Here is a 23,532-nt window from a genome sequence, read left to right on the forward strand (position 1 = left end):
AGGACAGTTACTTGCTAAAACAACACAAGCAGCAAGTGACAGACAGAGCTAGGGCTCCCACAACCAATGGATCAGACCTAAGCGCTGCAGTCCTGCCACATCCAGTCGGGAATGGTGGTGGACAATTAAACAACTCCCTGGAGGAAGAGACTCCACAAATATCCCCATCCTCAATGATGGAGGAGGCCCAGCACTACAAAAGAGAGGTAGACAGAAATGTTAAGTGCATCTTACCCTCCTCTGGGGGTCTCCAGCATCACAGCTGCCAGTCTTCAGCCAACATGATTCACTTGACATGAAGTCAAGAGATGGTTGGAAGCACTGGGATACTGTAAAAGGTCATGGGCCCCTGAGAGCATCCCAACAATAGTACTCAAAATCAGCACGCCTACTTCCATCAGGAAGGACAAGGGCAGAAGATTCATGGGAACACCACCCCCTGCAAGTTCCCCTCCCAGACACTCCCCATCCTGACTTGGAAATATATCACCATTCCTTCAGTGTCATTGGGCCAATATCTGGGAATTCCCTCCCTAAGGGCATTGTGGGTCAATCCACAGCACATGGACTGCAGCGATTCAAGAAGGCAGCTCACCCCCACCTTGTCAAGGGGCAATTAGGGACGGGACATTCACATTCCAAACCAGAACAAAACAGGTTTGTGGCTGTCTCTCACCTCCGGTTTCACAGTACGCATTGTGTCTGACGTAGAAACACAAAGCGATGACAAACGAGCTCACATTGAACACAAACAGCCTCCGCTTCCAGCTCAGAGAGGTCCTCTCCTGTTGTGGGGAGGAGGGGATTAAAAACAGACAGTGGGCAATCAACACAGGGGGAATAAAGAAGAGGTTAAACAGAAGGGGGACAAGGAGGAGGGGGATAAACAGAGGGGGGACAGGGGAGGAGGGGGATAAACAGAAGGGAGACAGGGAGGAGGGGGATAAACAGAGGGGGGGACAAGGAGGAGGGGGATAAACAGAGGGGGGACAGGGAGGAGGGGGATAAACAGAGGGGGGGACAAGGAGGAGGGGGGATAAACAGAGGGGGGACAGGGAGGAGAGGGATAAACAGAGGGGGGACAGGGAGGAGAGGGGATAAACAGAGGGGGGACAAGGAGGAGGGGGGATAAACAGAGGGGGGACGGGACAGGGAGGGGAGATAAACAGAGGGGGGACAGGGAGGAGAGGGGATAAACAGAGGGGGGGACAAGGAGGAGGGGGGATAAACAGAGGGGGGACAGGGAGGAGGGGGGATAAACAGAGGGGGGACAGGGAGGAGGGGGGATAAACAGAGGGGGGACGGGACAGGGAGGGAGATAAACAGAGGGGGGACAGGGAGGAGGGGGGATAAACAGAGGGGGGGGACAGGGATGGGGGATAAACAGAGGGGGAACAGGGGGGGATAAAAAGAGGGGGGACAGGGAGGGGGATAAACAGAGGGGGGACAGGGAGGAGGGGGGTAAACAGAGGGGGGGACAGGGAGGAGGGGGGTAAACAGAGGGGGGGACAGGGAGGAGGGGGGATAAACAGAGGGGGGACAGGGAGGAGGGGGGATAAACAGAGGGGGGACAGGGAGGAGGGGGGTAAACAGAGGGGGGACAGGGAGGAGGGGGGATAAACAGAGGGGGGACAGGGAGGAGGGGGGATAAACAGAGGGGGGACAGGGGGGAGGGGGATAAATAGAGAGGGGACAGGGAGGGGGTAGATAAACAGAGGCGGGACAGGAGGAGGGGGATAAACAGGGGGACAAGGAGGAGGGGGATAAACAGGGGGACAAGGAGGAGGGGGATAAACAGGGGGACAGGAGGAGGGGAAAAAACAGAGGGGGGACAGGGATGGGGGATAAACAGAGGGGGGAGAGGGGGGGAGAGGGGGGAGAGGGGGGGAGGAGGGGGGGAGAGGGGGGGGAGAGGGGGGGGAGAGGGGGGAGAGAGGGGGAGAGAGGGAGAGGGGGGAGGGGGAGAGAGGGGAGAGGGGGGAGAGGAGAGAGAGGGGGGAGAGAGAGGGGAGAGGGGGGAGAGGGGAGGGGAGATAAACAGAGGGAAGACAGGGAGGAGGGGGAATATAACGAGGGGGGACAGGGGAGGAGGGCGGATAAACGGGGGGGGGAACAGGGAGGAGGGGGATAAACAGAGGGGGGACAGGGATGGGGGATAAACAGAGGGGGAACAGGGAGGGGGGATAAACAGAGGGGGAACAGGGAGGGGGGATAAACAGAGGGGGAACAGGGAGGGGGGATAAACAGAGGGGGAACAGGGAGGGGGGATAAACAGATGGGGGACAGGGGGGACGGGGGGGGAGATAAACAGAAGGAAGACAGGGAGGAGGGGGATAAACAGAGGGGGGACAGGGGGGACGGGGGGGGAGATAAACAGAAGGAAGACAGGGAGGAGGGGGATAAACAGAGGGGGGACAGGGGGGGATAAAAAGAGGGGGGACAGGGAGGGGGATAAACAGAGGGGGGACAGGGAGGAGGGGGGGTAAACAGAGGGGGAACAGGGGGGATAAAAAGAGGGGGGACAGGAGGGGGATAAACAGAGGGGGGGACAGGGAGGGGGATAAACAGAGGGGGGACAGGGAGGAGGTGGGGTAAACAGAGGGGGGACAGGGAGGAGGGGGGGTAAACAGGGGGGGACAGGGAGGAGGGGGGGTAAACAGGGGGGGACAGGGAGGAGGGGGGGTAAACAGGGGGGGACAGGGAGAAGGGGGGATAAATAGAGGAGGGGACAGGGAGGGGGGATAAATAGAGGGGGAACAGGGAGGGGGGACAGGGAGGGGGACAGGGAGGGGGGGATAAACAGAGGGTGGGGGGGGATAAACAGAGGGTGGGGGGGTTAAACAGAGGGTGGGGGGGATAAACAGAGGGTGGACAGGGAGGGGGGGGATAAACAGAGGGTGGACAGGGGGGGGGGGATAAACAGAGGGTGGACAGGGAGGAAGGGGGGATAAACAGAGGGTGGACGTGGGGGGGGGATAAACAGAAGGTGTACAGGGAGGGGGGGGATAAACAGAGGGGGACAGGGAGGGGGGGGGGATAAACAGAGGGGGGACAGGGAGGGGGGGATAAACAGAGGGGGGGAACAGGGAGGGGGGGATAAACAGAGGGGGGGACAGGGACGGGGGGATTAAACAGAGGGGGGACAGGGAGGGGGGGGATAAACAGAGGGGGGACAGGGACGGGGGGATAAACAGAGGGGGGGACAGGGAGGAGGGCGATAAACAGAGGGGGGACAGGGGAAGGGGGGATAAACAGAGGGGGGGACAGGGAAGGGGGATAAACAGAGGGGGGGATAAACAGAGGGGGGGACAGGAGGGGGGGAGGGGGAGGGGGGTGGGGGGGGACAGGGGAGGGGGGGGGATAAACAGAGGGAGGGGTCAGGGAGGATTTGGGGAGGGAAGGCGAGTGGAAGTGGGAGGGGAGAGAGATTAAGATTTCATAATTCAAAAATACAATCATCTTAACAACACTGGAGAAAGATTCTGCTCAGTAATTCAGAGAGGGAGAGGTGAATGGGATAAGGGGAGAGAGGGAAAAACAGGCAGAGAGACACCAGGGAGATGGAAGAGAGGAGAGAGATATGGGGAGACAGGGATAGAAGGAATGGGGGAAGGGGAAAACGAATATTAAGAGTGACAGAGAAATGTAATACAAGTTTCAGGAACAGTGCAATCAGGCCAATTTTATGGAGTTAGTACAGTCATATGGACCAGTTATAATCTCACTGAATGGTGACAGACCTGACAGGTTGAATGGCCTATTCCTGTTCCTATATCCCGAGTTTCAACCCACTGCGTCTGGTCTCTGATATTAGCTCATGGCTGATTATCTGTTCAATGCATGACCCCATATCTATCGAGGTCATGAGTAACTGGAAACCTGTCAATCTCAGTCTGAACCTTCCAGTGAAGGAGCTTCCACAGTCTCTGAGGTCAGGAAATCTAAACACTCCCCACCGTCTGACTGAAGAGGTTCCTCCTCACCGGAGTCCTTATAGAGGACCGTGCCCGCTGGTTACACACCCCACAGTCAGGGAAACATCCTTCCCTACTCTGTACAAAGGCTGGGTCAAGGGCACACACTCCCTCTACACTGTCCCCATCAAACACTCCCAGGGACAGGGACAGCACAGGGTGGAATACAGAGTAAAGCTCCCTCTACACTGTCCCCATCAAACACTCCCAGGGACAGGGACAGCACAGGGTGGAATACAGAGTAAAACTTCCTCTACACTGTCCCCATCAAACACTCCCAGGGACAGGGACAGCACGGGGTTAAATACAGAGTAAAGCTCCCTCTACACTGTCCCCATCAAACACTCCCAGGGACAGGGACAGCACAGGGTGGAATACAGAGTAAAGCTTCTCTACACTGTCCCCATCAAACACTCCCAGGGACAGGGACAGCACAGGGTGGAATACAGAGTAAAACTTCCTCTACACTGTCCCCATCAAACACTCCCAGGGACAGGGACAGCACGGGGTTAGATACAGAGTAAAGCTCCCTCTACACTGTCCCCATCAAACACTCCCAGGGACAGGAACAGCACGGGGTTAGATACAGAGTAAAGCTCCCTCTACACTGTACCCCATCAAACACTCCCAGGGACAGAGACAGCACGGGGTTAGATACAGAGTAAAGCTCCCTCTACACTGTCCCCATCAAACACTCCCAGGACAGAGAGAGCACGGGGTTAGATACAGAGTAAAGCTCCCTCTACACTGTCCCCATCAAACACTGCCAGTTCAGAGACAGCACAGGGTTTGATACAGAGTAAACCTCCCTCTACACAGTCCCCATCAAACACTCCAAGACAGGGACAGCACTGGGTTAGAGAGAGATTAGAACTCCCTGTACACCATCCCTATCAGGGATAGTTGAGCATGAAAGTGTACAAGTAGCTGGACCATTTTCTGAAAGAAAACATTTGAGGTTGACTTCCATCTCAGCCAAATGACCCTCCCCCTCAGGCAGGTTCCAGGTTGCAGCTGAATGTGGCACTGAACTCTGACCTTCCCTCTCGCCTCTCACTCCAGCAGGATGAGGAAAACCACAAACTGTACTCTGTCCTGAGCCGAGAGGGAACTGAGAGATGGATTGCTTCACATATACGCCATCTGTGACAAGCACACATCCTGTGGAGGATTGTACCCCGCAGCGTCACACAGAAAAATTACACTCACGGACAGAGTTTACTCAATGCCCTGTGCTCGGTCTCAGTCACGGACAGAGTTTACTCAATGCCCCGTGCTCGGTCTCAGTCACGGACAGAGTTTACTAAATGCCCCGTGCTCGGTCTCAGTCACGGACAGAGTTTACTCAATGCCCCGTGCTCGGTCTCAGTCACGGACAGAGTTTACTCAATGCCCCGTGCTCGGTCTCAGTCACGGGCAGAGTTTACTCAATGCCCCGTGTTCGGTCTCAGTCACGGACAGAGTTTACTCAATGCCTCGTGCTCGGTCTCAGTCACGGGCAGAGTTTACTCAATGCCCCGTGCTCTGTCTCACTCACGGACAGAGTTTACTCAATGCCCCGTGCTCGGTCTCACTCACGGACAGAGTTTACTCAATGCCATGTGCTCGGTCTCAGTCACGGACAGAGTTTACTCAATGCCCCGTGCTCGGTCTCAGTCACGGACAGAGTTTACTCAATGCCCCGTGTTCGGTCTCAGTCACGGGCAGAGTTTACTCAATGCCCCGTGCTCGGTCTCACTCACGGACAGAGTTTACTCAATGCCCCGTGCTCGGTCTCAGTCACGGGCAGAGTTTACTCAATGCCCCGTGTTCGGTCTCACTCACGGGCAGAGTTTACTCAATGCCCCGTGCTCGGTCTCACTCACGGACAGAGTTTACTCAATGCCCCGTGCTCGGTCTCAGTCACGGGCAGAGTTTACTCAATGCCCCGTGCTCGGTCTCAGTCACGGGCAGAGTTTACTCAATGCCCCGTGCTCGGTCTCACTCACGGACAGAGTTTACTCAATGCCCCGTGCTCGGTCTCAGTCACGGACAGAGTTTACTCAATGCCCCGTGCTCGGTCTCAGTCACGGACAGAGTTTACTCAATGCCCCGTGCTCGGTCTCAGTCACGGACAGAGTTTACTCAATGCCCCGTGCTCGGTCTCAGTCACGGACAGAGTTTACTCAATGCCCCGTGTTCGGTCTCAGTCACGGGCAGAGTTTACTCAATGCCCCGTGCTCGGTCTCACTCACGGACAGAGTTTACTCAATGCCCCGTGCTCGGTCTCAGTCACGGACAGAGTTTACTCAATGCCCCGTGCTCGGTCTCACTCACGGACAGAGTTTACTCAATGCCCCGTGCTCGGTCTCAGTCACGGGCAGAGTTTACTCAATGCCCCGTGTTCGGTCTCACTCACGGGCAGAGTTTACTCAATGCCCCGTGCTCGGTCTCACTCACGGACTGAGTTTACTCAATGCCCCGTGCTCGGTCTCAGTCACGGGCAGAGTTTACTCAATGCCCCGTGCTCGGTCTCACTCACGGGCAGAGTTTACTAAATGCCCCGTGCTCGGTCTCACTCACGGACAGAGTTTACTCAATGCCCCGTGCTCGGTCTCAGTCACGGGCAGAGTTTACTCAATGCCCTGTGCTCGGTCTCAGTCACGGACAGAGTTTACTAAATGCCCCGTGCTCGGTCTCAGTCACGGGCAGAGTTTACTCAATGCCCCGTGTTCGGTCTCACTCACGGACAGAGTTTACTCAATGCCCCGTGTTCGGTCTCAGTCACGGACAGAGTTTACTCAATGCCCCGTGCTCGGTCTCAGTCTCGGGCAGAGTTTAATCAATGCCCCGTGCTCGGTCTCACTCACGGACAGAGTTTACTCAATGCCCCGTGCTCGGTCTCACTCACGGACAGAGTTTACTCAATGCCCCGTGCTCGGTCTCAGTCACGGGCAGAGTTTACTCAATGCCCCGTGCTCGGTCTCAGTCACGGACAGAGTTTACTCAATGCCCCGTGCTCGGTCTCACTCACGGACAGAGTTTACTCAATGCCCCGTGCTCGGTCTCAGTCACGGGCAGAGTTTACTCAATGCCCCGTGCTCGGTCTCACTCACGGACAGAGTTTACTCAATGCCCCGTGCTCGGTCTCAGTCACGGACAGAGTTTACTCAATGCCCCGTGCTCGGTCTCACTCACGGACAGCGTTTACTCAATGCCTCGTGCTCGGTCTCAGTCACGGGCAGAGTTTACTCAATGCCCAGTGCTCGGTCTCAGTCACAGACAGAGTTTACTCAATGCCCCGTGCTCGGTCTCAGTCACGGGCAGAGTTTACTCAATGCCCCGTGCTCGGTCTCACTCACGGACAGAGTTTACTCAATGCCCCGTGCTCGGTCTCAGTCACGGACAGAGTTTACTCAATGCCCCGTGCTCGGTCTCACTCACGGACAGAGTTTACTCAATGCCCCGTGCTCGGTCTCAGTCACGGACAGAGTTTACTCAATGCCCCGTGCTCGGTCTCAGTCACGGACAGAGTTTACTCAATGCCCCGTGTTCGGTCTCAGTCACGGGCAGAGTTTACTCAATGCCCCGTGCTCGGTCTCACTCACGGACAGAGTTTACTCAATGCCCCGTGCTCGGTCTCAGTCACGGGCAGAGTTTACTCAATGCCCCGTGTTCGGTCTCAGTCACGGGCAGAGTTTACTCAATGCCTCGTGCTCGGTCTCAGTCACGGGCAGAGTTTACTCAATGCCCCGTGCTCTGTCTCACTCACGGACAGAGTTTACTAAATGCCCCGTGCTCGGTCTCAGTCACGGACAGAGTTTACTCAATGCCCCGTGCTCGGTCTCACTCACGGACAGAGTTTACTCAATGCCATGTGCTCGGTCTCAGTCACGGACAGAGTTTACTCAATGCCCCGTGCTCGGTCTCAGTCACGGACAGAGTTTACTCAATGCCCCGTTTTCGGTCTCAGTCACGGGCAGAGTTTACTCAATGCCCCGTGCTCGGTCTCAGTCACGGGCAGAATTTACTCAATGCCCCGTGCTCGGTCTCACTCACGGACAGAGTTTACTCAATGCCCCGTGCTCGGTCTCACTCACGGACAGAGTTTACTCAATGCCCCGTGCTCGGTCTCAGTCACGGACAGAGTTTACTCAATGCCCCGTGCTCGGTCTCAGTCACGGAGAGAGTTTACTCAATGCCCCGTGCTCGGTCTCAGTCACGGACAGAGTTTACTCAATGCCCCGTGTTCGGTCTCAGTCACGGAGAGAGTTTACTCAATGCCCCGTGTTCGGTCTCAGTCACGGGCAGAGTTTACTCAATGCTCTGTGCTCGGTCTCAGTCACGGACAGAGTTTACTCAATGCCCCGTGCTCGGTCTCACTCACGGACAGAGTTTACTCAATGCCCCGTGCTCGGTCTCAGTCACGGACAGAGTTTACTCAATGCCCCGTGCTCGGTCTCAGTCACGGACAGAGTTTACTCAATGCCCCGTGCTCGGTCTCAGTCACGGACAGAGTTTACTCAATGCCCCGTGCTCGGTCTCAGTCACGGACAGAGTTTACTCAATGCCTCGTGCTCGATCTCAGTCACGGACAGAGTTTACTCAATGCCCCGTGCTCGATCTCAGTCACGGACAGAGTTTACTCAATGCCCTGTGCTCGGTCTCAGTCACGGGCAGAGTTTACTCAATGCCCTGTGTTCGGTCTCAGTCACGGACAGAGTTTACTCAATGCCCCGTGCTCGGTCTCAGTCACGGACAGAGTTTACTCAATGCCTCGTGCTCGGTCTCAGTCACGGGCAGAGTTTACTCAATGCCCCGTGCTCGGTCTCAGTCACAGACAGAGTTTACTCAATGCCCCGTGTTCGGTCTCAGTCATGGGCAGAGTTTACTCAATGCCCCGTGTTCGGTCTCAGTCACGGACAGAGTTTACTCAATGCCCCGTGCTCGGTCTCACTCACGGGCAGAGTTTACTCAATGCCCCGTGCTCGGTCTCACTCACGGACAGAGTTTACTCAATGCCCCGTGCTCGGTCTCAGTCACGGGCAGAGTTTACTCAATGCCCCGTGCTCGGTCTCAGTCACAGACAGAGTTTACTCAATGCCCCGTGTTCGGTCTCAGTCATGGGCAGAGTTTACTCAATGCCCCGTGTTCGGTCTCAGTCACGGACAGAGTTTACTCAATGCCCCGTGCTCGGTCTCACTCACGGGCAGAGTTTACTCAATGCCCCGTGCTCGGTCTCACTCACGGACAGAGTTTACTCAATGCCCCGTGCTCGGTCTCAGTCACGGGCAGAGTTTACTCAATGCCCTGTGCTCGGTCTCAGTCACGGACAGAGTTTACTCAATGCCCCGTGTTCGGTCTCAGTCACGGGCAGAGTTTACTCAATGTCCCGTGCTCGGTCTCAGTCACGGAGAGAGTTTACTCAATGCCCCGTGCTCGGTCTCACTCACGGACAGAGTTTACTCAATGCCTCGTGCTCGGTCTCAGTCACGGGCAGAGTTTACTCAATGCCCCGTGCTCGGCTCTCTTTGAAGGGATACTCAGCCACTTCCCGAGATCCTGGAAGTGGCTTCTGGCCACCAGTCATTGCTGTTTGGATCCTAGCTGATGTTATTAGTGAGCGGTTCAATAACAGACTGAAATCTGCCTCTGTAGGTTATACTTTGTTTTCATGAGGTCATCTTTCACTCACTGAAATACAAACACACAGAGCTGCAGAATCAGTTTAAATCAGAGATTTGTTACACACAATAAATTAAAAATATAATAGAATAAACCAAGCTACTTATAGATAATGCAAGCTTGTGACACACGGTAAAGTATAATTCCAACAGCACTCCCTCACATAATCACACCAGACAGAACCACTTTCTTTCACTGGTATAGGACCTAATGTAACTGATACAAATAACCTCTTCGCTGAGTATTCACACAACTGTGCTGAGACTTTCTCAGCTGCACATAATCTCTTCAGAGTTTTAACCAAACACTTCTGGTCTGGAACTCTCAAACTAAACTCTTTTACACCGAAACATCTTATTTCTTAACAGTTCCAAATCACAGGTAGTTCTCCTATAACGGGCTGGTTGCAGCCCTGCATTATACAAAAATCGCGCTTGAGAAACTGCTCTGAAAATGTTGGCGATGAAATCATGTTACACCCAACACATGTTTTAAAAGTCTGTGCCCCCCAATTCATCAATCACGTTATAGCAAATTCACATTAATGAAATTGGCGTTCTAGCAGAACGACCTGTATCTTCCGTCTTCACGCATCCAGCATCAACCAGGAACTCTGCAAAACTGAAACCAAAACGCTTTCTTCAATCTGTTGGAGTTTCTCCTCAGTCAAAACTGATAAAATCCAAACAGGACTAGACAGGCTAGATGCAGGATGAATGTTCCTGATGATGGGGGAGTCTAGAACCAGGAATCATTGCTAAAGGACAAGGGGTAAACCTTTTGGGACTGGGGAGAAATTTAATCGCCCAGAGAGTGGCAAGTCTGTGAAAATCACGGACACACAAAGTGGTTGAGGCAGACAGGCTAGATGCAGGATGAATGTTCCTGATGATGGGGGAGTCTAGAACCAGGAATCATTGCTAAAGGACAAGGGGTAAACCTTTTGGGACTGGGGAGAAATTTAATCGCCCAGAGAGTGGCAAGTCTGTGAAAATCACGGACACACAAAGTGGTTGAGGCCAAACATTATGTGGTTTCAAGGAGGAGATATGTGGCAAATGTATCAGAGGAACCATAGCCAATGGATGGGATACCCACCTTATAGTCAGCCCATCATTGGTTCATATTCCATTCCAAATAATGGAGCACTACTTCCAGGCTCTCACTACCAATGCAGTTCCAAGACAGTGCCGCACTGTCGGAGGGTCAGTGCTGAGGGAGTGGGCACTGTTGGAGGGTCAGTGCTGAGGGAGAGCCGCACTGTCAGAGGGTCAGTGCTGAGGGAGTGCTGCACTGTCGGAGGGTCAGTGCTGAGGGAGTGCCACACTGTCAGAGGGTCAGTGCTGAGGGAGTGTTGCACTGTCAGAGGGCCAGTACTGAGGGAGCGCCGCACTGTCGGAGGGTCAGTGCTGAGGGAGCGCTGCATTGTCGGAGGGTCAGTACTGAGGGAGCGCCGCACCGTCGGAGGGTCAGTGCTGAGGGAGTGCCGCACTGTCGGAGTGTCAGTACTGAGGGAGCACCGCACTGTCGGAGGGTCAGTGCTGAGGGAGCGCCGCACCGTCGGAGGGTCAGTGCTGAGGGAGTGCCGCACTGTCGGAGTGTCAGTACTGAGGGAGCACCGCACTGTCGGAGGGTCAGTGCTGAGGGAGTGCCGCACTGTCAGATGGCCAGTACTGAGGGAGTGCCGCACTGTCGGAGGGTCAGTGCTGAGGGAGCAGGCACTGTTGGAGGGTCGGTGCTGAGGGAGGGCCGCACTGTTGGAGGGTCAGTGCTAAGGGAGCACTACACTGTTAGAAGTACCACCTTTAGGATAAGATGTTAGAGTGAGCCATTACTGCCCTATTGGGTGAATGTACAAGTACCAAATGCTTCTATTGGGAGAATTGCATGAGGCATCTCCACGTGTACTAGCCGATAGTTTCCCCTCAGTGAACATCACAAGAAACCAGCTGCCTCATCATTCCCCATTACTGCTTGTTGGATCTTGATATGTGCAATATTACAGGAATGATTACACATCAAAAAGGGCTTTATCATCTGTGGAGCACTTTCACATTTTGAGGATTTGAACGGTACTTAAGAAGTATATGCTTTTCTTTTTTCTTTTGGGAGACAGAGGGAATTATGATGCTCTCGAACGCTCTGCAGGACTATTTCGCTCCAACTGAGAATCATATACCTGAAACATTAACTGTCTCTCTCTCCATGGATGCTGACAGACCTGCTGCAATTTCTGGTTTCATTTCAGTTTAAATGGAGAATGTATGTGTGGACTGAAGACTGAATAAGAATCTAACCCTCAACAGCAAAATAAATAGACACACTTCTCTATAATTTGGTTTAAAAAAAGGCTCCTGAGGTATCTGGGCCAATCAGACACACAGCCTGTTCCACAACTTCTACAAATTATGCTGGAGGGTTTTTTTAAACAAAAACACCAGAGGAAGTGCTGGAGGCTGCAAATCAGAAATAAATAGCTGCAGGGAGTCAATGAGGTTTGTGCAGAGTGTCACATGCAAACGGAAAGTGAGCAAAATGTCTTGTTCACCACGGCCATGCTTCACACAGTCCCAAAGTCACCAAATAAAAGCACAGACACATTGGTGACTGAGTGAGAACAGGATGAGGGGCATGAAGGGGTGGAGAAGGGGGAAACGACACTGTGGGGTTTTCGGGAATTAAGGTTTCTGCTGTGTCAGCCTGCATGTGCAGTCATTGCAAATGATAGTTCCTGATGCCCCAGCACTCTGCACGATGACTGTTCCTCCTTTATGGCTTCATTTCACAACTACGGACGACAAAAAAGCCACATGATGCAAAAAATACGCACAGACAGCAGTCCAGCGTCACACAGCCTTTACTGGTAGGGTATAGATAGACCTAACACACTTATAGCAACTGCAGCCAAGTTTAGCTGATGCATGAAGGGATAGGCTGACTGAGAACTGAGCTCCCAGTGTTGGAAAGGAGAGGGTGAGGGGGGGGAGAAACAAGTCAAGGGATTCCCTCCCCATCACCAATGCTCAGCCCAACACCCACGTGGGGAAACTGAGTACCACCGCAAAGACCAATCCCCCCCCATCCCCCAGCTAACTCCATACTCCCATCAATGATCTACAAAACATCGGGGATCAAACCATGCTTGGAAGGTGTTGACCTGAAATGCCCTGCAGTGTGATAATTCCGTCATGACCCACTGATTACTGAACCTACAACATTTACTCTGGCTTAGCCATGTACATCAGATGATCATATGCCCAAAGACCTAACCTTTCAAGCCCCACTCACTTGTGAAGGATTTCTCTCAGCAGACAAAAGGTTGCCAATATGCCGTATCGGTAAAATCAGCACAAACCAGAAACAGAAGTAGGCCTTTCAACCGATCGGGCCTGCTCCACCACTCAACAAGCGGCTCATCGGATTATGGTCGCAACTTCACTTTCCTGTCGGTCCCCAAAAACCTTTGATTTCCTTGTCAATCAAAAGTCTGTCTAATTCAGCTTCAAAATATTCAACGAGACAGTAGTTGCTGACTCCTCAGATAAAGAACTCTGAGTCTATCCTGAGGGTTTCCTGTCTGTTAGCTAACCCTCTTTGTGAGCTAATACCTCACCACTGACAATGTGAGCTCTTATCTTGTGCATCAACCTTTTCGATGGCAGCTTATTGAATGCCTTTTGGAAGTCCCAATGCACCATACCCACGGCCTCCCCCCTCTACAAGAATATAGAGACTGTTTCCTCTAATATCCTGCGCTAGATGAGAGGTATTCGATCCAGGGTTTTCAGCTCCCACTCCAAGACAGCCTCAAGTTCCTGACAGCCTCCCTCTCCCTGGCAACAGACTGGGATTAAACCAGTCTTCCAGAAACTTGATGTCATGTGACCCTAAAATGAGCTTAATTTTTAATATTCATGTCACCACTCAAGCAGCTTGCTTCCACTTCTCTAAATTACTCCACACCATCCTGGTCTCAGCTCATCTACTATTGAAACACTCATCCATAAGAAATAGAACAGGTCATTCAGCCCCTCAAATCTGCTTCACCAGTCAGTAGGATCACAGCTGATCCGACATTCCTCACGTCCACTTTCCTGCCTTTCCCTGTAACCTTCGATTCCCCAACTGATCAGGAATCTAGCTCAGCCTTAAAAGTACACCCTGTTAATATTTTGAAGCCTTTGATCAGATCGCAATTTAACCTTCTAAATTCTAGAGAAAACAGACCTAATTTGGGTGATCCCACCTCCTAAGGTCCCCCCTGAAGTCCAGGTGTCATCCCTGTAAACCTGTGTTGTTCTCCCTCCAAGGCCAACGCACCCTTCCTGAGACATGGTACCCAGATCAGCTCACAGTACTCCCAGTGGGGTCGAACCAGGGTTTCATTCCATTAAAAGGTACCTTAGAAATGGAAGTTGTTGTTCTTGATTAAACTAATCGACCACTTGCTGAACACAGTCATGTTTTGAGACTTTAGGATGTAAGCGACTTCTTAACCTTTAACCCCATCCTTTAGCTGAGTCTTTAATCTTTTACTAACATTTTATGATCCTGTGAAAAAGCAATATTATAAGATTTAATGGTTCTTCCTTGTTTACTCTCTCATGTATTTTCTCCCTCTTCCATGTTTTTAGCCATCTCAATTGATCCCACCTTTTTCATCTTGTCTGTCCGATCCCTCAGTCTGATACTGACCCTAATTCTGGAACTGAGGCTCTGCACTGGGCCAAGTGGGTGACACTTTCTCTTGGTACGTGTGCCAAATGGATTTGCTGAACAGACAGAGGTAGCTGATAGGTATAGACTCAGGAATGTGTGCTCCTGCTCCATCTCAACCTGTTACTGAGCAAATTATTTTGGAGAATGATGGGAGCTGGACATCACTGGAACGATGATCACACAATCCAGCCTCCACACACACAAACACATTCACACCCACACTCCATACACCACTGTACATACCACACACCCTCCAAACATCCATACACGGGGCAATTAGGGATGTGTATGTGATCCATAGATATATATACCCCTGCACCAACCCCCACCCCACCCACCAAACTCACAGCCACAGGTTACAAAGGGAAAGGGAGACAAGAACTTTCAAAAAAAACACCTGCTTCTCTAAGTGGCTCAATACCACCCTCTCATGGCAAATGTATGAATTACATGCCAATCAAAAACTGCAATTCCACTCCGTGGGGTCTGTTATCTGAATTAAAAAGCCATCTGCTGCAGTTTTGGTTGACAGAGCCCCAGAAATCACACTGACTCTATTCTCCACGCATCACTTAAACAATTTAGAAAAGCTAGAATGGCGAAATATTGTCAGGATATCTATCAGCTGTGACTGTGTACTTTCTCACCTTCATTCCAGAAGCATACACAATCCTTACAGGGTCCCACAGGGAGGATGTCTCTCATTGGCTGGAGGGAGCTGGTGGCAGGGTGGTGCCTAGACACTGCCACACATTTTCAGAATAATCGGTGTGCTATTTAACACTGAGAGGAGAAGGAATGTGAGGAGGCAATGCTGCAGGGGTAGTGTTGCTGACCTACTAACCCAGGGTCACAGGTAGAATTCCAGGGATCCAGGTTCAAATCCCAAAACTGCAGATGATGGGTTTTGAATTCAGATTTCATTAAAAGTCTAATGATGACCATGAAATTGTTCTGAATGTCATAAAAAAACCAACTGGTTCACTGACCTACGAGACAGACCAACAGCAAAGTGAGTGATTTTTCACTGAAAGAAATGACACTAAACAGATCGCCTACAACCAACTGGGCCAAGACTGACAATAGTGAACCTGGCTCTGAACAGGCCCTGTCAAAGGCCTCCTGAGCAACATCTGAGGACTACTGCCAAAACTGGGAGAGCTGGCTCACAGACAAACCAGGCATCAGCCTGACACTGACCAAAAAGCCTGATTCAATGGGCCTGAATGAGAATGTGTATAGGGTATAAGCTGGCAGGGAAAGAGATAATATCTAAGTTTTGTGAAACAAGAGGTTCAGCTGAGCATGACCCAGATCAAATAAGAACTTACAGTTAACAATGGGGTGCTGGAGGCAAGGGGAATGGCTTAACAAGGTGGAAAAGCAGTCATTATATAGAGCCATTTCACAATATTGGAAGCATTCAGTATGCAAGGTCAGCTAACAAGGGGAAAAGAATCCATTGTATGAATCCAGTTAACAAGGTTAAGAACATTTACTGTATATCTCCAGCGAAGATTCACACGGATCTAATATATGAGGAACGGCTGAGGATCCTGGGATTGTATTCATTGGAGTTTAGAAGATTAAGGGGAGACTTAATAGAGACGTACAAGATAATACATGGCTTGGAAAGGGTGGACGCTAAGAAATTGTTTCCGTTAGGCGAGAAGACTAGGACCCATGGACACAGCCCTAGAATTAGAGGGGGTCAATTCAGAACAGAAATGCGGAGACATTTCTTCAGCCAGAGAGTGGTGGGCCTGTGGAATTCATTGCCGCAGAGTGCAGTGGAGGCCGGGACGCTAAATGTCTTCAAGGCAGAGATTGATAGATTCTTGTTGTCTCGAGGAATTAAGGGCTACGGGGAGAATGCGGGTAAGTGGAGTTGAAATGCCCATCAGCCATGATTGAATGGCAGAGTGGACTCGATGGGCCGAATGGCCTTAATTCCACTCCTATGTCTTATGGTCTTATAACAGTAAAGGGCTTGATCTCTGCTATTGGTACTCGCTGATTGTAATGGCCACCCACTCAATATGTATGTAGCCTTATCTGGACGCTCCTCCCTGTAAAATGACGATATAGTTCATGAAGAAACTGCTGATCCAGAGAAGACCGTGAAGTCATGTCCCTGCACACGTGGGCGATTATTCTCTCTCCCTCCAGGCCCCAGAATAAAGATGATGGTGGTAAAACTATACTGTGTCTCTGAGCGTTTTGCTTCGACTGAGGGGGGGAACAGGATGACATGACTACGCCCCAGACTCCACAATTATCCCGAGTATGTCCTGCCCTGACGGGAGGGGACAAGTCCAGCAAAGGAGGTGACCCAGTGATATACAGCATCCTAAGGGACATAGCTGCTAGACAGGGTCTGCAGCAGGTGGTGAGGGAACCAACAAAAAGGAAAAACACTTGACCTCATCCTTACCAATCTGCCGGCTGCCGATGCATCTGTCCACGACAGGATCAGTAAGAGCAACCATCACCCAGTCCTCGTAGAGACTAAGTCCCACCTTCACATTGGGAATAACCTTCATCATATTGTCTGGTACTATCACCGTGCTGAATGGGACTGACTTCAAACACTATTAACAACTCAAGGTTGGGTATCCAGGAGGCGCTGTGGGCCATCACCAGCAGCAGAACTGTACTCCAGCACAATCTGTAACCCCATGGCCCAGCACATCCCTCACTCAACCATTAACATCAAGCCAGGGATCAACCCTGGTTCAATGGAGAGTGCAGGAGGGTATGCCAGGAGCAGTGCCAGGCAGACCTGAAGATGAGATGTCAATCTGATGAGCTATCAAACAGGATTACTTACATTCCAAACAGCATAAGCAACAAGGGATAGACAGAGCTGAGTGATCCCATGGCTAACAGATCAGATTTAAGCTCTACGGTCCTGCCAAATCCAGATTTTTGATTTGATTTAATTATTATCACGTGTATTTTGTTACAAAACACAGTGAAAAGTGTGCAGTGTCACCGCTCTCTGACGCAATCTGAAAACACATAAAACTAAATAGAAATGGAATATATAGACAAAAGAATAAAGAAGTAAAGGTGTGGAACTTTACAGTCCTTCTTGTTAAGTGCTCCACCTTGGGCCTGGTGTCTGGGCATGAGTCCCCTGTGCCATGTTGTCACCGCTGGAACGGAAGTCACCCACTCTTCAACCTCATCTCCCCTCCACTGTCACCCTCACTGTACCTCACCAACACAGACACCGGCCCAAACTCAACATCACTGCTGCCTTGTGTCTGCTTCGGGCCTACCTCACACTGATGTAGCTGCTGCCAGTGCCGCTGGGTCTCATACTGGCCCCAAGCTCACCTCCCCCACTGCCTCCAACAATCTGCACTGGACACAGACACCACCGGGAACCCCAACTCACCTCCACAGCAACCATGTGCTGGCACTAGGACCGCCTCGTCAATGCAGTCATGAACAGTGATGAACAATTAAACAGCTCCCTGGGAGGAGGAGACTCCACAAATATCCCCAATCTCAATGATGCAAGAGCCCAGCACATCAGTACAAAAGGTAAAACGGAAGCTTTCACAGCAATCTTCAGCCAGAAATGCCGAGTGGATGATCCATCTCGGCCTCCTTCAGTGGTTCCCAGCATCACAGGCACCAGTCTCTGGCCAATTTGATTCCTTCACGTGAAGGCAATGGATACTGTCAAGGCTAACATCATTCCAGTAATAGTCCTGAGGGCCTGTGCTCCATAGCCAATCAGCACTCTTTAATTTTCAGGTCCCCGTCTACCCACAGTAATCTGTGCTGCCATTGGACGGGAGACTCCTCAGTATAATGTCTAGTATTGGCTCGTACTTAGCAGCACACTGCACCCCGAGCCAAGCTGTTCCAGTACAGTTACCAGGTAAAAACAAGGACTGCAGACGCTGGAAACCTGATTCTGGATTAGTGGTGCTGGAAGAGCACAGCAGTTCAGGCAGCATCCAAGGAGCTTCGAAATCGACGTTTCGGGTAAAAGCCCTTCATCAGGAAGGAAGGCACATGGACTGCAGCAGTTCAAGAAGGCAGCTCACCTCTACCTACTCAAGGGGCAACTAGGGACGGGTAATAGATACTGGGCCCAGCCAACAAAGACAAAAACAAACCTAGTGTAGTGAATCTTTGGAATTCCCCTTTCTGGAAGGCTGAGGAGTTTAAGTCAAATTGAATCCATTTAAGACTGAGATCAACACATTTTCAGATACTAAAGACAAAAAAATACAGTAAGACAGGACCCAAGCACTGATCCTGATGAAGGTGTCTTACCCGAAACGTCGATTTCAAAGCTCCTTGGATGCTGCCTGAACTGCTGTGCTCTTCCAGCACCACTAATCCAGTACAGTTACAACATTGGCATCTCCCAAGCAGTGGGGAAAACTGCCCAGGTACACCCTGTACACAAAAGCAGGATAAATCCAACACAACCCAATACCTCCCAATTGAACAGGGCACATAAAAAGATGGTTCTGTTTGTTGGAGGTCAGTCATCTCAGCTCCAGGACATCGCTGTAGGAGCCCCTCAGAAAGTGAAGCAGCACATGATCTGGACAATACCTAGGCTTGGGCTAACATATGGCAAGTCTCCCTGACACTACACAAGTGCCAGACAACCATCTCCCACAATACGCAATCTAACCACGGCCCTTTACCATAATTGAATCCATCGCTGCCAACACTCAACATCCACTTTCCCCCTAAGTTTTCCTGCAACTGCACAGACCTCCAGCAGCTTCTGGAACAGGGGGTCAGTGTATCCACAGGCCAGAGTTCAAGGATCTTTCAAGCAGCAGCAGCAGCAGCTACAACATTGTTCAAGAAGCTTGATATGATCTGGTCCACTTTATTGTCGCCACATCCACAAACATTCCATTCACCCACCACCGGCGCTCACTAGCAGCAGTGTGTATTATCTACAATGATGTGGAGGTGCTGATGTTGGACTGGGAGAGTCGGGGGGGGGGGAAACAACGTTAACAATCATACAACACCAGGTTATCATCCAACAGGTTTATTTGGAAGCACTAGCTTTCGGAGCACTGCTTCTTCTTCAACCACCTGATGAAGGAGCAGCACTTCAAAAGTTAGTGCTTCCAAATAAACCCATTGGACTATAACCTGGTGTTGTATGATTTTTAACTACTATCTACAAGATGCACTGCGGAAATTCATCAAGGCTCCTCAGACAGCACCTTCCAAACCCACAACCACTTCCATCGAGAAGGACAAGGGAGCAGATACACGGGAACACCACCCACTGCAAGTTTCCCTCCGAGCCACTCCCCATCCTGACTTGGAAGTATATCACTGTTCCTTTACTGTCACTGGGTCAGAATCCTGGAATTCCCTCTCTAAGGGCATTGTGGGTCGACCCATAGCACATGGACTGCAGCAGTTCAAGAAGGCAGCTCACCTCTGTCTACTCAAGGGGCAACTACAGACAGGTAATAGATACTGGGCCCAGCCAACAAAGACAAAAACAAACCTAGTGTAGTGATTCTTTGGAATTCCCCTTGCTGGAAGGCTGAGGAGTTTAAGTCAAATTGAATCCATTTAAGACTGAGATCAACACATTTTCAGATACTAAAGACAAAAAGAAATACAGTAAAGCAGGACCTAAGCACTGATCCTTGCAATATCCTACTAATACTGCTTACCAACCAGAGACCCATTTATTCCTGTTCTGTTTCCTGTTTGTCAACCAATTCTCAATCAGTGCCAATACATCACCACTCCAGCCAATAGGCTTTAACTTTGTCCACTAACCTCTAATGAGGAACCTTATCACAAGTCTTCGGAAAATCCAAATACACAACATCCAATGATTCTCCCTTATTAATTCCTGTAGTTACTTCCTCAAAAATACTCCAGTAGATTTGTTAAGAATGCTTTGCCTTTCAGAAACCAATGCTGACTTTATACAATCCCATTAATGCTTTCTAACTATGTCTTATAATAGACTCTAGCATTTTCCCCACAACTGATGTTCGGCTAATTGAGCTAAACAAAGGATTTTACACTGATCTTCATTCTTTATCAAGCATCTCAATCTTTTCATTGCACCTAAATATGAGTGTGCTCCCACTTTTCAAATGCTAGCACTGGAGGAACAAATCCTACAGTGATTACAGACCTTCAGGATGACCACCAGCCATTCACTATCCTGACTGCCATCACTGACCCTTCTCCCCATGGTACTGCCCCTACATCACTTGTCTTAGATAATAACCAGGACAAGTAGCAATTCAGGAAATGAGTTTGAAGTTTTGGAAATACTAATCGGGTGTGGGAGGGAGATTGCCAGGCACCCGGAGAAATTTGAGTGAATGAAGCCGAGTCAGCACAGATTGGACAAGGCAGACTGGAAGGGGTGGAGTTTGGGGGTCAATTTGGTCGGCGTGTGTGAAGATATGACAGTTTTAGATAAGAAAGTCAGGATATTCATGTTGGCAGATGGTATAAAGTCTAGGTGACAGAGATTTAAGATATTGGGCAGCACGGTGGCACAGTGGTTAGCACTTCTGCCTCACAGCGCCAGAGACCTGGGTTCAATTCCCGCCTCAGGCGACTGACTGTGTGGAGTTTGCATGTTCTCCCCGTGTCTGCGTGGGTTTCCTCCGGGTGCTCCAGTTTCCTCCCACAGTCCAAAGATGTGCAGGTCAGTTGAATTGGCCATGCTAAATTGCCCATAGTGTTAGGTAAGGGGTAAATGTAGGGGTATGGGTGGGTTGCGCTTCAGCGGGGCGGTGTGGACTTGTTGGGCCGAAGGGCCTGTTTCCACACTGTAAGTAATCTAATCTAATCTAAAATATTGTGGTGGATGTGAAGCTATTTCACACAGTGATTGGTCATCTGGGCTCACTGTATTTCAGGGGTAGGAGCAGAGACAGTGAATGATTTCAAAGTGAAATTGGATGGTGCTCGAGGGAGATAAACTTACAGGGGATACAAGGATAGAGCAGGGGAATGGGCCACAATAGATAGCTCTACAGAGGGCAGGCATGTACCTGATGAGCCAGATAGCCTCCTTGTGTACTGGAAAGGACTCCGGGCAAGAGAGAGAGAGAGAGAGAAAGAATGGAAGAACAGAGCCAATTACCTCTGGACTTACTGTGCTTTTCCTGGTCTGCTGCCAGATGATGCAGGTGAGAATCATGTGAAGCATTGATGATCCCATGAAGGTAATAAAGGCTTTCTCATGAACCCCTGGAATGACACAATCAGGCATGATCAGAGGAACACATCCTTCCAATTAACACCAAGGCATTGGTCAGAAGGAACTCAACACCACAAGAAAGACCCACAGCACCCTGCACTCCAAGTAATATTCATGCCTAAACTAGGAACACTTGCAGTCGCAAATGGCTGGCTTGGTGTCCTTGGACTCACAGTGATTCTCTGTCGATGAGACATAGGTGAGGAGCAGCAACGCCAGGTTCTCCAGCATGTTGAAGGTGAAGTTGATGAAGCACAGGGGGCCATACCAGCGGCTGGGTGAAGGAACACGGCGGTAATGGTTCCAATACGCGAGTCCGACCAGCAGCCGTGGTGCTGAGTGCAAGCCAATACAGAAACGCCAGACATAGCGCTGAGGAGTCTCCCCTCCAATAGCAGCACTGATTGATGGGAGGTAGTTGGGGACCTGAAAAATGAAAAGGAATGCAGAGTGACAAGAGCAAGGATTTGCATTGCAGGATTCCTACATTTAAATCAGCATTCAAGATGGCACTGACACAGGGTGATTCTCTGTGAGCTTTCTACAGCTGATCTTATTCTCACATTTCTTATAATCGTGCTGCACTTTTAAACCTCAATTCCATAACTTTATATTCCTCACTCTGCACAATCAGCCCATCATCTGTGTCTTTGTATGTTATGATCTGCCTGTACTGCGTGCAAAACAAAACTTTTCACTCTACTTAGATACATGTGACAATAATAAATCAAACCAAAGCATTTAACACTGCAAATTGTGGTGTCAACGTTTCCCATTCAATTTCACTGTCAACTGTCACAGTGTAATTACAGCCTCTGGTCATCGGGTGGAGCTAGTCCCAGTCCCTCCGTCTCAACGCCTTCAGTTTCTTGCATTTAAAGAATGAACTTACATCGCTAGCTTTTAGAATCATCCAGAACAGAAGAAGTCCTTCAACCTATCAAATCTGAACTGCCAAAGAGTCCACTAGCTTCACTCACCCACACTAGACCCTAACCTTGAATGGTGAACTTCCAGTGGTCATCCCAGTGAAAGTGTTTGAAATGATGAAAGGACAGGATTCAGGAGACAGAAAGCAGGCTACCTTTCACAGTTGGGGAGTCGAGATCAAGAGGCTATCGTCAGGTTTACTGTAAGAAATTTGGAACAGACGGCAAGAATATCTCTTGGTAATTAACTCATCCTCTTGCCACATCCTTTCACCTGTTCTCCAAGGTAACACCCAGAATGGTGAGTTTTTCCCTGAGTGAATAACCCTGGAAGTGAATTCAATAAACTCTCTTTGTCCTGTTATCTGTTCTAAATTTTGTCCATCTAATGGAAAAACTCAGCAGATCTGGCAGCATCTGTGGAACCGCAGAAGGGTCACTGGACCCAAAACGTTAATTCTGCTTTCTCTCCACAGATGCTGTCAGACCTGCTGTGTTTATACAGAAATTTATGCTTATGTTTCTGATTTCCAGCATTTGTACTTCTCTAGGATTTCTTTCCTCTTTCATTTAATCTTACATTCAAGGCCTCACATTATCGACCAGGATCTGGGAACAGTCTGGTCTTTGGTATAACCAATGTGGAAGAGGCCACTCTTGGTCATATCTCACTCCATTGGGCAAAAGTGAGCACTGCAGATACCGAAAACCAGAGTTTAGATTAGAGTGGTGCTGGAAAAGCACAGCAGGTCAGGCTGCATCCGAGGAGCAGGAGAGTCGACGTTTTGGGCAGAAACCCTTCAGCAGGAATCCTGATGAAAGGCTTTTGCCCGAAACATCGATTTTCCTGCTCCTCGGATGCTGCCTGACCTGCTGTGCTTTTCCAGCAGCTCTCACTCCATTGACATGCTGGGTTTGATTAGCAGTCAGTCTGAGTAACAGGATAGGTCAGAGTCAGCATGGACTTATGAAGGGGAAATCATGCTTGACTAATCTTCTGGAA

At 50.3% G+C, this 23,532-nt stretch overlaps 1 protein-coding gene across 2 annotated transcripts in view; it reads right to left on the minus strand.

The window, feature by feature from the left end:
* Positions 1–590: 590 nt before the first annotated feature.
* Positions 591–23,532, minus strand: part of pgap2 (post-GPI attachment to proteins 2) — a 46,118-nt gene continuing 23,176 nt past the window's right edge. The window contains exons 3-5 of one of the 2 annotated variants that reach the window (XM_072576707.1): positions 21,774–22,026; positions 21,496–21,590; positions 591–785 (exon numbers count right to left, since the gene is read on the minus strand). In XM_072576707.1, coding sequence (XP_072432808.1) covers positions 606–785; positions 21,496–21,590; positions 21,774–22,026 — 528 coding nt within the window. In that variant the 3' untranslated portion in view covers positions 591–605. Of the gene's footprint in view, positions 786–21,483; positions 21,591–21,773; positions 22,027–23,532 lie in introns of both variants that reach the window. The other variant, XM_072576706.1, reaches the window with a different exon arrangement.

The sequence above is a fragment of the Chiloscyllium punctatum genome, chromosome 9 (genome assembly GCF_047496795.1).
Source record: "Chiloscyllium punctatum isolate Juve2018m chromosome 9, sChiPun1.3, whole genome shotgun sequence".
NCBI classification, from domain to species: Eukaryota; Metazoa; Chordata; class Chondrichthyes; order Orectolobiformes; family Hemiscylliidae; genus Chiloscyllium; species Chiloscyllium punctatum.